The sequence below is a fragment of the Bos indicus x Bos taurus genome, chromosome 2 (genome assembly GCF_003369695.1).
Source record: "Bos indicus x Bos taurus breed Angus x Brahman F1 hybrid chromosome 2, Bos_hybrid_MaternalHap_v2.0, whole genome shotgun sequence".
In the NCBI taxonomy this organism is placed as follows: domain Eukaryota; kingdom Metazoa; phylum Chordata; class Mammalia; order Artiodactyla; family Bovidae; genus Bos; species Bos indicus x Bos taurus.
In genome coordinates this window covers 84373640-84390422 of record NC_040077.1, presented here as the reverse complement: position 1 = coordinate 84390422, position 16783 = coordinate 84373640, and the positions used below count along the sequence as shown (strand labels likewise).

Below are 16783 nucleotides of genomic sequence, written 5' to 3'. Positions count from 1 at the left end.
ACTTTGTTTTAACTCTCTTTTTTCTTTTTCCCCTTTCTTTACTTTTTTCTGATTTTTTTTCTCCCTTCCCTTTCTCTGAAAATACCCATTTCACCAGTGTTCTTCATGGATCCTATCTATATGCAGCTAAGAATGCCAGGTAGTGGAAGAGGTTAGGAAGCATCATCTAGTAGATCCTGGGTTTAAGTTACATAATATGGGTTCCTTGGCTGGCTCTTCTGCCCATTTATTTAAGCAGTTTTAAGCTCATTAAACTGGTCCTGCTTACTCATGGAGTTCCTTTGAACATAAAATAATGAATGGAAAGTAGCTTTAAAAGAAGCAAACACTCTATTATTATTATTATAGCAAGAAAGGGTAATTTTGTAAACTAAATCAATTGATGTAATATAAGAAAAATTCATGTTAGTTGTACTAAATAGCACTATGTATCATAAGTCTATGTTTGCTAACATATTCTTTCTCTTCACTTAAAAAAATTTTAAGTTATAAATTTCCAGATGACTTTCTAGATTTGACAACACAAATTGTAAATGGTACAATGACTCTGTATAAAGAAGCAATGAAGAATCTCTTGCCTACTCCAGCTAAATCTCACTACCTGTTCAACCTCCGAGATTTCTCCCGTGTCATTCAGGGTGTATGTTTGTCAAGACCAGAAACAGCAGAGACCAAAGAAGTGATTAAACGTCTTTGGGTTCATGAGGTAAATCTCTGTGCTACTAAAACATGATTATGCAAGAAACAAAGATTTTACCATGCCAAAAACTGGGTGAAGAAATATCCAGCAATTGTTGAAATGCATTCCACTATTTGGCATTATGAAGGTCAATGGTCAGGATAATTTTTTAAAATACTTCACACTAACATATTCTATGACACTTAAGATGCTTTATCTCTGATTTTCAGGACTTTCTATTGATTTATAGGCTGTTTCAAAGGAGCTATCATTTTAAGTCTCCTTTAAGTGACTTTAATCCTTTCAGTTTGACTTCAAATAATTTTGAGACAGAAATACTTTTGTTTTTTGTTAGTTCATGAGTGTTAGCAGACTTATTCATAATAGCCAAAAAATGGAAACAATTCAACTATACATTGGCTGATGAACAGACAAACGAATGTGGGCTCTGTGTGTGTGTGTGTGTGTATACATACACACAATGGAGCTCTTTTCAGCCCTAAAAAGAAATACTGATATATGTTACAACATGAACAAACCTAGAAAACATTACACTAAGTGAAAGAAGCAAGACACAAAAGGCCAATACAATATAATATTTTTCCATTTATATGAAATGTCTGGAATAAGCAAATGCATAGTGATAGAAAGTAGATTAATGGTTGCCAGAGGCTGTGGGGACATGGAGTAGGAAATAGTAAGGAGTGACTGCTAATGGGTATAGGGTTTCTTTGGGAGGTGTTGAAAAAGATCTAGAATTAGATGGTGGTAATGGTTGCACAACATTGTGAATATTCTAAAAGCTGTTGAATTATATGCTTTAAAAGTGAATTTTATGATATGTAAATTATACATAATTAAAAGAATTTGTAATCAAGACTTTAAGATAAATAAGTTCAAAGCACAAATACAGGATAAATTCTTCCCTGCAAAGGTTTAGATTTATAATGGAAACTTTTAAAAACATAAAGGATGGCAATAGAATAAAAGTTCCCTGTGGGGGAGGCAGGAGGGCAGCTATCCACAGAAGTGAGAGTGAGAGAGTCTGCTGAGGTACTGAGGATGTTCTATATCTTGATCTTGGTGGCAGTTATGTGGGTGTATAATGTGTGAACGTTCCTGGAGGTGTACACTGAAGATTTTTGTACCTTATGGTAAGGAAATTTTAAAAAAGAAAAGGAATCTTCCTAGTCATCATCCTCAAAATTTGTAAGTCAGCAGATACAGAAGGGGGCCCTAGATGCAGGTGTGATGACTTTGAGAAACACTGTCTTGGGTTCTCGCTTAATTGCAGTTAGATAATATTATCCTTGATTCATGCTTAAACACCGATGCCCAATATATGTGGTTGGCTTAATTTAGCTTCCTTTCCTCATTAAAAGAAAGGGGGCTTCAGTGTCTCAAGCTGAGGAAGTGACTGTTGTCATATTTTGGGAAACCCAGTCGTCCAGGAGAATAATAGCTTTTGGACTACTTGGTCAGAGTAAGTGGGAAGCTTCAATCATATCATTTATGCAGCCACTGGTGTTATGAAAAGGGATGACACTAGTATGTCAACTTGACAGCAGTGAAAATACTAAAATCATTATTCTTAAACATAATCAGGCTGATTCCAAGGCAGTTTGTAATAATTATTTCTCAGTTCTTAGTGTTTTCAGACCTGTTGTCATTTCATTTTTGCCATGCATCTATGAGATTTGCAAGGCAAGTATTACCACTTCTATTTTATAAGGTGAAGAAGCTGATGCAGACAGGATTAATGTTAGAAATTTTGCTGACAGAAACATGCATTGCTTGTATCATATGAGTATTAGTCTGCTAGTGTTGTCATAATAAAAATACCACAGACTGAGTATCTTAAACAACAGAATTTTACTTTCCCATACCTCTGGAGGCCAAAAGTAAAACAGTGAAGGTGCTGTCTGTGTGGGTTTCTGGTGAGGCTTTCTTCCTGGCTCACAGAGGGTTTCCTTCTCAGTGTCCTCACAAGGTCTTTCTTCTGTGTTCCTGCCATGAGAGAATGAGGGCTCTAGTGTCCCTTCCTTTTCCTACAAGAACACCAATCCTGTAGGATTAGGGCCCCACCCACCTGACCTTTTCAAACTTAATTACCTTCTTAATGGACCTCTCTTCAAATACAATGACATTAAGGGATAAGGCTTCAATGTACAGATGTGGGCACAGGGGAAACAGTTCTGTCCAAAACAGACTGTAAAGTGAAAGTAAAAGTCTCTCAGTTGTGTCATACTGTTTGCAATTCTACGGACTATATAGTCCATGGAATTCTCCAAGCCAGAATACTGGAGTGGGTAGCCTTTCCCTTCTCCAGGGGATCTTCCCAACCCGGGGATCGAACCCAGGTCTCCCACATTGCAGGGGGATTCTTTACCAGCTGAGCCCCAAGGGAAGCCCAAGAATACTCGAGTGGGTAGCCTATCCCTTTTCCAGGGGATCTTCCTGACCCAGGAATTGAACCCAGGTCTCCTGCATTGCAGGGGGATTCTTTACTGACTGAGCTATAGAGATATTCATACCACTTTAAGGAAGTATTAATAATTATGTAGCAAACTTGATTAACTATTTTTGCAGTCTCTCAACATGTGCATGTAAGTGGAGATCTATTTTAGTACATTGCATCTGCAGTTACTTACAAAAAAAAATAATTAACATGTCCAAAACAAAGTTTTATCCATCTAAGACATTCTTACGTTTTCTATAAAATATGCTTTTATAAAGACAGTAATATCTATAGATTTGCCAATAAATTCAAAATATTATATGGCTGGGAAAAGGAAACAATCACTGCAAGGGAGTTGCAAAACCCTAGACACCGGGGCCCAGTTCTGTTACCTCTATCTGTATGACCAGCAAAGGCAGTCACCTCCCTTCTCTAGTCTTTTTTCCCCTTCTCTAGTCCTTAGCACCTTAGTCCTTAACACCTCTGTAATCTGCTGCAGTTTCCCTAATCTACCTTCATTTATCAGTAACAATGTAACTATGTTTTATTCCAAATATATGATCAAATTTAATATTTAAAATAAATATTATGCCATTCCTTGTTTAGATGTGCTTTTAATAAAACCCATGGAAATCTCTTGAGAGTACTTTTTATATTTATTTCAGATTAGCACAGAAATAGCACTTTAAAATAGGAAAATCACTTCTTAAAGCTGCTTTTTAATTATTGTACAGGTCCTGAGAGTGTATTATGATCGCCTTCTGGATAATGCAGACAGAAGTTGGCTTATCAGCTACATTCAAGAAATCTTAAAAACATATATGGAAGAAAATTTTCATGAGCTTTTTCAAAGTTTGGATTTTGATAATGATGGGATAGTGGAAGAAGATGATTTACGCAGCTTAATGTTCTGTGATTTCCACGATCCCAAGAGAGAGGATACCAACTACAGAGAAATTGCAGATGTGGATGCTCTCCGGGTGATAGCAGAAGCTCACCTAGAAGAGTACAACAACATGAGCAAGAAAACAATGAACCTTGTCTTGTTCCGGTTTGCCATCGAGCACATCAGCAGAATTTCCAGGATCCTGAAACAGCCTCGCAGCCATGCTCTTCTGGTTGGTGTTGGAGGGAGTGGAAGGCAGTCCGTCACCAGATTAGCTGCCCACATGGCTGATTCTTCAGTATTCCAGGTTGAAATTTCCAAGGGCTATGGTAACTCTGAGTGGCATGAAGATTTAAAAGTGATCTTAAGAAAATGTGCTGAAGGGGAGATGCAGGGTGTTTTCCTATTTACAGATACTCAGATTAAAAAGGAGTCATTTCTAGAAGATGTCAACAATCTGCTAAATGCTGGGGAGGTTCCAAATCTCTTTGCATTGGATGAGAAACAGGAGATATGTGATAAGATGCGTCAGATAGATCGCCAACGGGATAAAACCAAACAAACAGACGGAAGCCCCATAGCTCTTTTCAACATGTTTGTTGACCGCTGCCGCAACCAACTGCACGTTGTCCTTGCCATGAGTCCCATTGGAGATGCCTTTCGGATTCGTCTTAGAAAGTTCCCTGCTCTAGTAAACTGCTGTACCATTGACTGGTTTCAGGTATTGTCATGTAAATTTTAGATAGACTTCTAGAAATATTGATTCTCCATCATCAGCATGACTTATTTTAAAGTCCACCCCACCCCCCACAATTGTAGCTCAGCAGAACTTTCTGATCAATAATAATATATTTTATGAAATTAAAATTCAAAAATCATTATAACAGAAAAACCTTTTATTACTAGTGTATACAGTCATTGACATCAACTTATTGTAGAAAGTTTTAGGATAAAGTTGTATATCTGTCAGGTTCCTGACAGGGAAGAAAGAATACCTGGGAAGGCCTCACTGAGGAAAGTTGAATGAAGGAACTGTTCATGAAGGTGTAGGCAGGATTAAAGGAACTTGAGAGGGATGGTGAGGCAGGAAATGGTAGAGCATAGCAAGAAGATGTTACTACAGCTGGGTTTAAAGGGGCATAGGGAGGAAAATGTGTTACTGGAACTTGAAGCTGTGGAAGTAGGAAAGTCTGACGGGATCAGGAACCCCAAACCTAGAGTTCAGCTTCTGCTAGAAAGCAAGAGGGATAGAAATGCCTCTACCTCTCTCTTCTCCCACCCTCCAGTCTCTTTCCATTAGAAAACCTGGCAGAAAGTCAAAAGGAAGAAACTCCCAGTGACCACTTTTTCTAATAAATTTGAGTATCAGAAGTACAGAACATACAAGGGCATAGGGTAGGAAGTTTGTGAGCTGTGGCAGAGATCCTGTGAGGGAGATCTAACACATAGGAATTTTTGACCTTGGGGAATTTACATAACCCCTTTGTCCCTCCAATTTCTGCTAAGATTTCATGAAAAAACATATTTATTGAACCCTTGCTTTGTAGCAGATCTTATTCTAAAGCTGGAGATGAGTCAGAAAATGAAATAGACTAGGCTTCTGCTTTTCTTGAGTTTACTTACATGCTTGCAAAGTAGTGAAAAATAATTCCATCATACAGGGTAGCATAAATGGAGTGAAAGGTTTTCTGAATCAGTGACCTTTAGGAGGAAACATAAAGGACAAAAAGTGCCAGTACTGAGAGGATCTGGTCAGAGACAAGAAATTAGTGAAGACAAGGAGCTTCATAGGAAGATTGAATAGAGTGAGAAAAACTCAGGACAAGGGCATAGTACCTGAGGGGGAAATTACATAGAGTGGGGTTGGAAAGGTGGAAAGGGCCAGATCAAGTAGAGATTTACAGATTAGTTTTGGATTTCGTTTTGAATATGTTGCGAAGTCTTCAAACAGTTGTAAATTGAGAGTGTGAGTATGCCAATGACTTTTCCCCAGATTTATTGAGGTATAATTGGTGTACAAAAAACTACATCTAATTAATGTATGCAATTTGGTGAGTTTGGACATATGTATACTCTTGTATTACCATTACCACGATCAAGGTAATAAACATATCCATCATCTCCAAAAAAAAAAAAAGAGAGTGTGAAATTAGCTGTTAATAATCTGCATTTGATGAGATCACTCTGGCAACTCCACAGAGCACACAAGCAGGGTGGACAGTTAGGACACTGTTGAAATATTCCAGAAAAACGATAACAGTTGAACTGCGATGGTGATTATAGGTGTAGAAGGAAAAGAGTTGGAAGCTATTTTAGGGATGGTGCCCATAGAACTGGATTTTGAGATGGATATAGAATTGAGGTGTTTACTAAGTTGGGAAGATCACAACCATTTGGGGGGAGATATGACCATGATTCAGACTTGTTGAGTTTGAGGCAATTATGAAAGAAATCAAGGAGGCAGTTATTCATCAACTTCTGGAGTTTAGGGTAGAGGATAGTAACATTTACCTCGGAAATTTGGGGAGAAATAAATGAGATAATAGTAGAATGTGCAAAAATATACACATTCTATAAATTTGGTTCCTTTTTTCTTCCTTTCTCCTGCAATACTCATGTACAATTTCTCTAACTCCTGAACAAACCAGAAAGAGTTAACAACATTACATGCATTAGCTACTGGCTCCCTGTCCTAAGCAGTCAAGTACTTGGGGGAAGTTTCTCCTGAGATTCTGTCCCACCCCATTCCTCATCCTTTCCCCTGCATTTCCACCATCTGTGAAGGACCTCAGTAGTAACAGACTCCTGTCAGTAACTTCGATGATATACTAAAGCGTTTATCTTACATTCAGTCCTGGCCTGAAGACGCACTACAGGCAGTTGCCTCCCGCTTCCTGGAAGACATTGAAATGTCAGAGGAAATACGAGATGGCTGCATTGAGATGTGTAAAAGCTTCCACACTTCTACTATAGATTTATCCACATCCTTCTATGTTGAACTTCAAAGATACAATTATGTGACACCTACCTCTTATCTTGAATTAATCTCTACCTTCAAACTGTTGTTGGAAAAGAAAAGGAGGTAAAAATGAAATTTCTTATTCCTAAGTAAGCTATGGTGGTTTTAAAACATTTATGTGGACAAAAATGACATAGCAAAAATGAATATTTTTATTTCATATATGTGTATACTGTGAGTTTTGTTGAATCATTTAATGATTTACTCCACAAACATTTTTAGGTTAGGGAGCAAGGCTTATTCTTTTGTGCACATGATTGCCTAGCACGTCATAAATGTATAATCATATTTAAGGAATGAAGATGTGCCACTCAGAGCTGCAGTAAGGCCCCAGGGTACTTTGGCAGTGTATTGGGTAAACATCACTAGTGAGTAATTTTTCTTCAATAAGTAATTAGATAATAAATAAACCTTCTCTTTAGGTACTGAACAGCTGGAACCTAGAGACAGTCACTCAATATACATAGCTAGCTTTCCTTCTTTAAGTAAACTCTTATTTGAGAACATCAATACAAACATCAGTAAACTTATATACTATAGAATGTGTCAATGTGAGCTTTTTTGATGTTGTTGACGTTAACCTATACATGCAGAAAAGTTGATTCAACAGTTTCTTTGATTCTAAAAACTAATACTCCGTCTCCTTGGGTCAGGAAGATCCCCTGGAGGAGGAAATGACAACCCATTCTGGTATTCTTGCCTAGAAAGTTCCATGGACAGAGGAGCCTGGTGGGCTACAGTCCGTGGGGTCACAGAGTCAGACATGACTGAGCACATAACACACTTTCCACACAGACACACATATATATTATAAGATGTAAAAGTAAATTACTTATAAAGTTAGGTGTTTAGAAGTTTTACTAACCACCTTTAAGGAGGTCTTTTACTAGTGAAATTTATTTAAGCAATTTATATATTACATTTATAAATTTTAATATTATTATTACCCTGATTTAACAAACTGAACTTTCCTAGGTACTTAATTTATATAAAATCTGGTAAGTTAAACTTACACATATGGTAAGCCTTAAGTTTTTTTAAGTGTTTGACTATTACCTATAGACTTGATGGGATTTTTTTTTTTTTACTTAAAAATACAAATTAACTCTGTTGCTCAATTATGCTCAATTATCAGGGCTTCCCTGGTGGCTCAAACAGTAAAATATCTCCCTGCAGTGCAGGAGACTCATTAGGAAAGTCTCCTGGCGAAAAGAATGGCTATCCACTTGAGTATTCTTGCCTGGAGAATTCCATAGAGAGAGGAGCCTGGAGGGCTACAGTCCATGGGGTTGCAGAGTTGAACACATCTGAGCAACACACACACATATATATATATATATTGAGGTACAAGTTCAGTTCAGCTCAGTTCAGTTGCTCAGTTGTGTCCGACTCTTTGCCACCCCATGAACCGCAGCACGCCAGGCCTCCCTGTCCATCAACAACCCCCAGAGCTCACCTAAACTCATGTCCATCAAGTTGGTGATACCATCCAACCATCTCATCCTCTGTCACCCCCATCTCCTCCTGCCCTCAATCTTTTCCAGCATCAGGGTTTTTTCAAATGAGTCAGCTCTTCACATCAGGTGGCCAAAGCATTGGAGTTTCAGCTTCAACATCAGTCCTTCCAATGAACACCTAGGACTGATGTCCTTTAAATATTAAATATACTTGAAACACCAAATGTGCACAGAGTCCTTGACAAAAAAAAAAATAAGTTAATTTTTGCATATTAACTGTAAATCTTTCTAAATTTTCCTATGGCTATCTCATTATCTCAGGCATTTTGAAGTACTTTTTCTTGTATTATCTAAGATGCTATCTAGACTGGTGGGAAACTTTTCAGCAATATTTACAGTGACTTTGGTAATGCCTTCTACAGCAGAGGTGTCATAGCTTCCTATGCATCATGGTCCACACCCCATATTGAATCATACCAATAGCATTCTTTCCATCTCCTAGTGAAATCTGCAAGTTCCACCCAAGGCTACTACATAACTTGACTGAATTTTATTATTTCTTTGACTGTCAAGATATTATCTTTCCATTTAGATCTTAGGATTTTAACCTAATGGAATCTTGCTTTTCTCCCCCAGTATTTTCCTATCCAGGAGGATCAAAACCTCTTGGAGAGTCTGATTAATTGGGAGGTATCACTTATATCTCTCTTTGACTATATGCTCACAGTATTTCAGGCCACCCTAACTGGAAGAAAGATTGTAAAAATGAGATACAAACAGAGAAAAGTTGAAAATAATACTTTTCTAGGCATTTTTATATATTCTTGATGACATTGCAAATTTCCTCTTCTTAAAAATGTTCTCCTTTGCCTCTACTAGAGTTCCCCACCATATAGTTCAGTTAAGTCACTCAGTCGTGTCCAACTCTTTACAACCCATGGACTGCAGCGTGCCAGGCCTCCCTGTCCATCACCAACTCCCAGAGTTTATTCAAACTCATGTCCATTGATCTGGTCATGCCATCCAACCATCTCATCCTCTGTCATCCCCTTCTCCTCCTGCCTTCAATCTTTCCCAGCATCAGGGTCTTTTCCAATGAGTCCGATCTTTGCATCAGGTGGCAAAAGTATTAGAGTTTCACCTTCAGTCCTTCCAATGAATATTCAGGACTGATCTCCTTTAGGATGGACTGGTTGGATCTCCTGGCTGTCCAAGAGCCTCTCAAGAGTCTTCTCCAAAACCACAGTTCAAAAGCATCAATTCTCGGCTCTCAGCTTTCTTTATAGTCCAACTCTCACATCCATACATGACTACTGGAAAAACCATAGCCTTGACTAGACGGACCTTTGTTGGAAAAGTAATGTCTCTGCTTTTTAATATGCTGTCTAGGTTGGTCATAGCTTTTCTTCCAAGGAGCAAGGATCTTTTAATTTCATGGCTACAATCACCATCTGCAGTGATTTTGGAGCCCCCCAAAATAAAGTCTGTCATTGTTTCCATTGTTTCCCCATCTATTTGCCATGAAGTGATGGGACCAGATGCCATGATCTTAGTTTTCTGAATGTTGAGTTTTAAACCAACTTTTTCACTCTCCTTTCCACTTTCATTATGAGGCTCTTTAGTTCTTTGCTTTCTGCCATAAGAGTGGTGTTATCTGCATGTTTGAGATTATTGATACTTCTGCTGGCAATCTTGATTTCAGCTTGTGCTTCATCCAGCCCAGCATTTCTCATGATGTATTCTGCATAGAAGTTAAATAAGCAGGGTGACAATATACAGCCTTGACACAATCCTTTCCCAATTTGGAACCAGTCTGTTGTTACATGTCCAGTTCTAATTGTTGCTTCCTGATCTGCATACAGATTTCCCAAGAGGCAGGTCAGATGGTCTGGTATTCCCATCTCTTTCAGAATTTTCCACAGTTTCTTGTGATCCACACAGTCAAAGGGGTGGCATAATCAATAAAGCAGAAGTAGATGTTTTTCTGGAACTCAGTTGCTTTTTCGATCATCCAGCAGATGTTGGCAATTTGATCTCTAGTTCCTCTACCTTTTCTAAATCCAGCTTGAACATCTGTAAGTTCACGGTTCATGTATTGCTGAAGCCTGGCTTGGAGAATGTTGAGCATTACTTTACTAGCGTGTGAGATGAGCGCAATTGTGCGATAGTTTGAGCATTCTTTGGCATTGCCTTTCTTTGGGATTGGAGTGAAAACTGACCTTTTCCAATTACAGTAACCCTGTAGTTACTCTTCCCTTAATAGCTGAAGTCTTCAGATATCTTTATAGCCAAGTAGTATTGTAACCTTCGGAGAAGGCAATGGCAACCCACTCCAGTACTCTTGCCTGGAAAGTCCCATGGATGGAGGAGCCTGGTGGGCTGCAGTCCATGGGGTCGCGAAGAGTCAGAAACGACTGAGAGACTTCACTTTCACTTTTCACTTTCATGCACTGGAGAAGGAAATGGGAACCCACTCCAGTGTTCTTGCCTGGAGAATCCCAGGGATGGGGGAGCCTGGTGGGCTGCCTTCTATGGGGTCACACAGAGTCAGACACGACTGAAGTGACTTAGCAGCAGCAGCAGCAGTATTGTAACCTAGAAGCAAGCGCTCAGATTCCCTCCCAGGAAACCAGTGTTTTAGCCAACAAGGGGTCCCGTGGGTTGAGCCACCACACTGAAACTGCTTCATGGTGGCCGGGGGCCAGACCTTTCCTGTGCTTGCTCCACAAGGGTTCCACTGAAACCAAACTCACAGATTATATGGTATCCTCTCTCGAGTCTCCTCAGTTCACATTGCTGTAACATATTTTGCTCAGAGGAATCAACTTATCACAGAAGTGTAACAGGTCCTAACTTGCAATGTTTTCTTTTTTTTTCAGTGACAGCCTTTTCAGTTTTCTGGCTCAAACCAGTTAATCACTCAGTTGAAGAGTATGCTTCCATCTTTAGACAATTATCGGGTTGGTTAGTTACCAATGCCAACCTACTTTTTGAAGAGAATTTCTAAAATGCATCACTTTTTACTTTGAGACATTATGGCATCTCAGATATTTAAAATGAAACAAATTATAAAGAAGCATTTTTTCTACTCATGATGTGTAATTATCTCTGTAACATATATGAATGCAAATTAAAAATTTAAAGTATATTAAAATATTATATTATTTTGAAATCAATTATTATTACTTTATAAGAATTTTGTACCAAAAAAGAGTTGAACTTTATTCTTTGGCCACTTGTATTTTAAATGAAAAATTCCTATTTCAAGATACTTAACACATATTAAAATTATGTGCCACATTTGGCAATGTTCAAACAATATATTTTGGGTACTGAAGTTTATTTAAAATAATTGATTATAAAAAGATCTTAAGGAAAATATTGTTGTTGGAATAAACTTCCCAAGATGACTAATTACAGAGGCACATCATTCATCTTGATGGAGGAGGTTCCTTGCTTTATACTTAGTATATTTTTCTTTTGAATTTGTTATATGCCTGGATACTGTGATAATATTGGCAGTACACAAAACCCCAAGACATACTGTCTGCTTTTAATTGTACACAATCTAAAATTCTAGAGTTCATATTTTTTACCAACTGTTGATTTATGCAAAAATCTTTCAAACCACTTTTTTAAAGTTGAAGTATGCTTGATTTACAATGTTGTGTCAGTTTCAGGGGTTAAGCAAAGGGATTAAGTTATATATATGTGTGTGTGTGTGTGTGATTTTTCAGATTCTTTTCCATTATAGTTTATTACAAGATATTGATTATAGTTCCCTGTGCTATACAGTAGGTCCACTTCTTTAGTTATGCCTTGAAAAAAATCTGAAAAGCTAAAGAATACTTATTTTTTTCCTTGAAGAAGAAGCCTAGAGCCTGACAGCTAGCCTTGTTTTATCTCTTTGCTTTCAGTGAAGTCATGAAAATGAAAAAGAGGTATGAAGTGGGTTTGGATAAACTGGATTCTGCTGCATCTCAAGTAGCCACAATGCAATTCGAGTTAGAGGCTCTACATCCTCAGTTAAAAGTTGCTAGCAAAGAGGTTGATGAAATGATGTTGATCATTGAGAGGGAATCGGTAGAAGTTTCCAAAACTGAAAAAATCGTGAAAGCTGATGAAACAATAGCAAACGAACAAGCTATGGCTGCCAAAGCCATTAAAGATGAATGTGATGCTGACCTGGCGGGGGCTTTGCCCATATTAGAGTCAGCACTGACAGCCCTTGACACCCTCACTGCGCAGGTAAGAGCACAGCTGTGGGCTTGCTGGGAGACCTGTTGGCATAACTTAAGGAAGTGCTTACCATTGTGTGCTGCAGTTTGGTCTGTCTTTCCAAAGTCTCCACGTTGAATGTGATTAAAATCATTTTCAAATTGGCCAAAAGATTCCCTAATTGACCTGGAAAAAGAAATGGACATGCAAGACTAAGACAGTTTTGAAAAGAAAGTTTCCAAATGTTCTAAACAACCATACAACAATCATTATTTCAGGAACTTTGCAGAGCAACTTTAATTGACAGGGGCATGAATATACACTTTTATTTTATGTACACTTTTTCATATTTAGAAACTTGTAGCTAGATATGCCTTACAGTATATATGGTAAGGTGGGGTGTCAGTGTTTGTCAGTGGGTTTTTTGTGTGTGTGATACATATGACAAGTTATGTATGATTTTTAATAATTTATAATAATTGTTAGTATAAAATTTATAATGTTATAAAATAAAACAAAATGTTTTGTTTTATAATATAGCTTTGACAGTATTAAAAATTAAAACATGAAAGGGAACATTTCATTTAAGAAAGATTAAGATGAATTTTGAAAAATAGCGTTGGCAATCTCAGCTAAACTTTTGCGTAAATTACTAGAAGATGGGACATCCCTTGTGGCTCAGCTGGTAAAGAATCCACCTGCAATTCAGGAGACCTGGGTTCAATCCTTGGGTTGGGAAGATTCCCTGGAGAAGGGAAAGCCTACCCACTCCAGTATTCTGGCCTGGAGAATTCCATGGACTTTATAGTCCATGGGGTGGTAAAGAGTTGGACACGACTGAATGACTTTCACATGCACACACGGGAGAGGATGTGTTAGATCTTTTCTTCACACCTTCCTCCAAAATAGGTTTCAGATAGAAATTTAAATATAAATAGTTATATTATATTATAAAATAGTATCAAATGTAGGTCAGATGTTAATAATTGTGGAATATAAACTAGGACTGAAGATTTCTTTGGTATAAGAGAAATCAGAGAAGAAAACACTAAGCAATATTGTTTGTAATATATGTGCTCTGGATACTCTCTTGTATTTTTCAAAAATAAGAGAATTTTTGTACCTAAAAATGTAATGGTACATTTTTGTACCTAAAAAAAGTAATGAATTTTAGTACCTAAAAATCAACACATTTTATTTCATATAAACACCACGGATAGAAGTTTAGAAACACTAAGGGAAAAAATCTTTCAACTGCATGGCAAATAAAATATTAATATACTTCTGTGTGTAAAGCTCTTACAAATCACTAAGGGGAAAAAGTAGCTCTAACATAATATAGTAAATGATATAAAGAAGTACCAATTCAAAAAGGAGGAAACACAAATAATTAATAAGGGTATGAAAATACATCATATCTCACTTGTATTTAAAGTCTATACAGTTCATGGAATTCTCCAGGACAGAATACTGGAGTGGGTAGCCACTCCAGTAAAACCACTGGTGGTTTCTTTACCAGTTGAAACACCAGGGAAGCCTAAGGAATACTGGAGTAGGTAGCATGTCCCTTCTCCATCGGATCTTCCCAACCCAGGAATTGAACCAGGGTATCCTGAATTGCAGGTGGATTCTTTACCAGCTGAGCTACCAGGGAAGCCCCCAAAGAAATACAAATCAAAATAAAATTTCTTTTGCCTGATAGAATGCTTACCTGTGTTGTTAAGGGTATATGTAATAAAACAGGCACCCTTATATATTTTCTGCAGATCAGTTTGTCAATATTTGTCAAAAGCTTTAAAAAAAAATTAAGATTTTAATTGTAATAGTAAAAAAGAAAAAGGCATGGAGTGTTAGAATTATGGTTCATATCTATACATCAGAAAGCTATGCAGCATTAAAAATGATGTAAATGTTTACTAGCACAAGAGTATGTTTATTATATATTATTAAAATAGAACAGTTTAAAACAGCATGTATATTAGATATACTATGATTCCACCGGTTAAAATAGGGCAGATACACTGGTTTATAGCATATACACATGAAAAAGATGTAGAGAAATATAAAGTAAGATGTTTGCAGGAGTTAACTATATGTGATTGGTTTTACAGGAGACATATGTACAGTTTCTCTATATTTCTCTGTTTGCATCTATAACTTGTATAGTTTTTAAGAAGCAGCAAAGCTCTTACTTTGGGACAGTCAATAAAAAGCTCTTTCATGTGTTCTTGAAGTGGATTTCATGTCGTGAGTGATCTCAGGGTATTTTCCCATTACTCTTTTTTATTTTTAACTTTGCCTTTGAGATAAACTTCTCAGCACTTCCTGATACAATTCTATCACTGTCAGCAGTTTCTGACACTTCACTGTCAGTGAGTAGCGAGTTTCTATCTTATGGCTTAGTTTGAAAATAGGAACCACACAAGTCAATGTAAACAATTCTTGCATGTTGTTATTTCAAGGACATTACAGTGGTAAAATCCATGAAGAGTCCTCCCGCTGGTGTCAAGCTTGTTATGGAAGCTATATGCATCTTGAAAGGCATCAAAGCCGACAAAATCCCTGACCCAACAGGTACAGGGAAAAAGATTGAGGATTTCTGGGGTCCTGCCAAAAGACTTCTGGGTGACATTCGATTTCTGCAGTCACTTCATGAATATGACAAGGACAATATTCCTCCAGCTTACATGAACATCATAAGAAAAAATTATATTCCAAATCCAGATTTTGTTCCAGAAAAGATAAGAAATGCTTCCACAGCAGCCGAAGGTCTGTGCAAATGGGTCATAGCAATGGATTCATATGATAAGTAAGTAGTGAGAAAAAAAAAAACAAGCTTTTTTTTTCAGGTTGGTTCTTCAGGTATTATAAAACCTATGAACTACATAGGTGAGAGACTCCTCAGAAAGTCAGGTCTAATGCCTGCTCTGACATGTTTACTGGAGGCAAGATTATACCAACTACATAGTATAACACAATGATACTTAAACTTTTTGGACTCAGGAACATTTTGTTGTTTTTGTTCAGTGGCTAAGTCATGTCTGACTCTTTGCGACTCCATGGACTGAGGAGCACCAGGCTTCCCTGTCTTTCATTATCTCCCAGGGTTTGCTCAAACTCATGTCCATTGATTTGGTGGTGATGACATCTAACCATCTCAACCTTTTACACTCTAAAAAATGATTATAGACCCCCAACCTTTTTATCATTAGAAATTAAAAGTGAGAATTTTAAAAAAATTATTTACTGATTCATTTCTAAAAAGCAACAAATACTTTACATAAATACTTCTTTTTTAAAGTCCACATTTTCAAAAAGTTTTGGAAGAAAAGTGGTGGCATTTTATACTTTTGCAAATCTCTTTACTATGTTCTTTAAGAGAAGACAGCTGGATTCTCAGATCTGCTTCTTCATTCAATCTGTGGTGGGCTGTTGTTTTGACTAAAGTATATGAAGAAAATACAGCCTCACACAGATGTTTAGTTGACAGGGAGAGCCTCATTGGAGTCCCGAGGGGGAGGGGACATGTCTTGGACCACATTTTGAAAACAACACCTAACGTACACTCTTTGATGAAACAAACAGCCTATATGGATGATTATATGAGAAATATTTATATCATATACAAAACAGTAAAAACTGTTGGTTATTCCTTTGAAAAGCAACTATTACAGGATATCTTTAAATCTCACAATTCTATTTGTATGTGAGATGTGTACATCTATATTACATGCTATATATGTTTTGGACAATGATGTATTCTGTTAATGATAAATTTTAATTTAATGTTTTATCATTTATTTGGATTTCCCTGATGGCTCAGCTGTAAAGAATCTGCCTGCAATGCAGGAGATGCGGGAGACACAGGTTAGATCCTTGGGTTAAGAAGATCCCCGGGAAGAGGAAATGGCAATTCACTCCAGTATTCTTGCCTGAAAAATCCCATGGACAGAGGAGCCTGGTGGGCTATAGTCCAAAGGGTTGCAACGAGTCAGACACAGTTGAGCAACTGAGCACACATGCACACATACATTTACTTAGAATGGTAACACCGCTGATTCCATTT

At 37.4% G+C, this 16783-nt stretch overlaps 1 protein-coding gene across 1 annotated transcript in view; it reads left to right on the top strand.

Annotated features, from left to right (window-relative positions):
- Positions 1 to 16783, top strand: part of DNAH7 (dynein axonemal heavy chain 7) — a 273330-nt gene that overhangs the window by 149555 nt on the left and 106992 nt on the right. Inside the window, exons 40-44 of the mRNA XM_027563310.1 lie at positions 487 to 706; positions 3872 to 4744; positions 6876 to 7105; positions 12417 to 12747; positions 15180 to 15526. Coding sequence (XP_027419111.1) covers positions 487 to 706; positions 3872 to 4744; positions 6876 to 7105; positions 12417 to 12747; positions 15180 to 15526 — 2001 coding nt within the window. The remainder of the gene's footprint in view (positions 1 to 486; positions 707 to 3871; positions 4745 to 6875; positions 7106 to 12416; positions 12748 to 15179; positions 15527 to 16783) is intronic.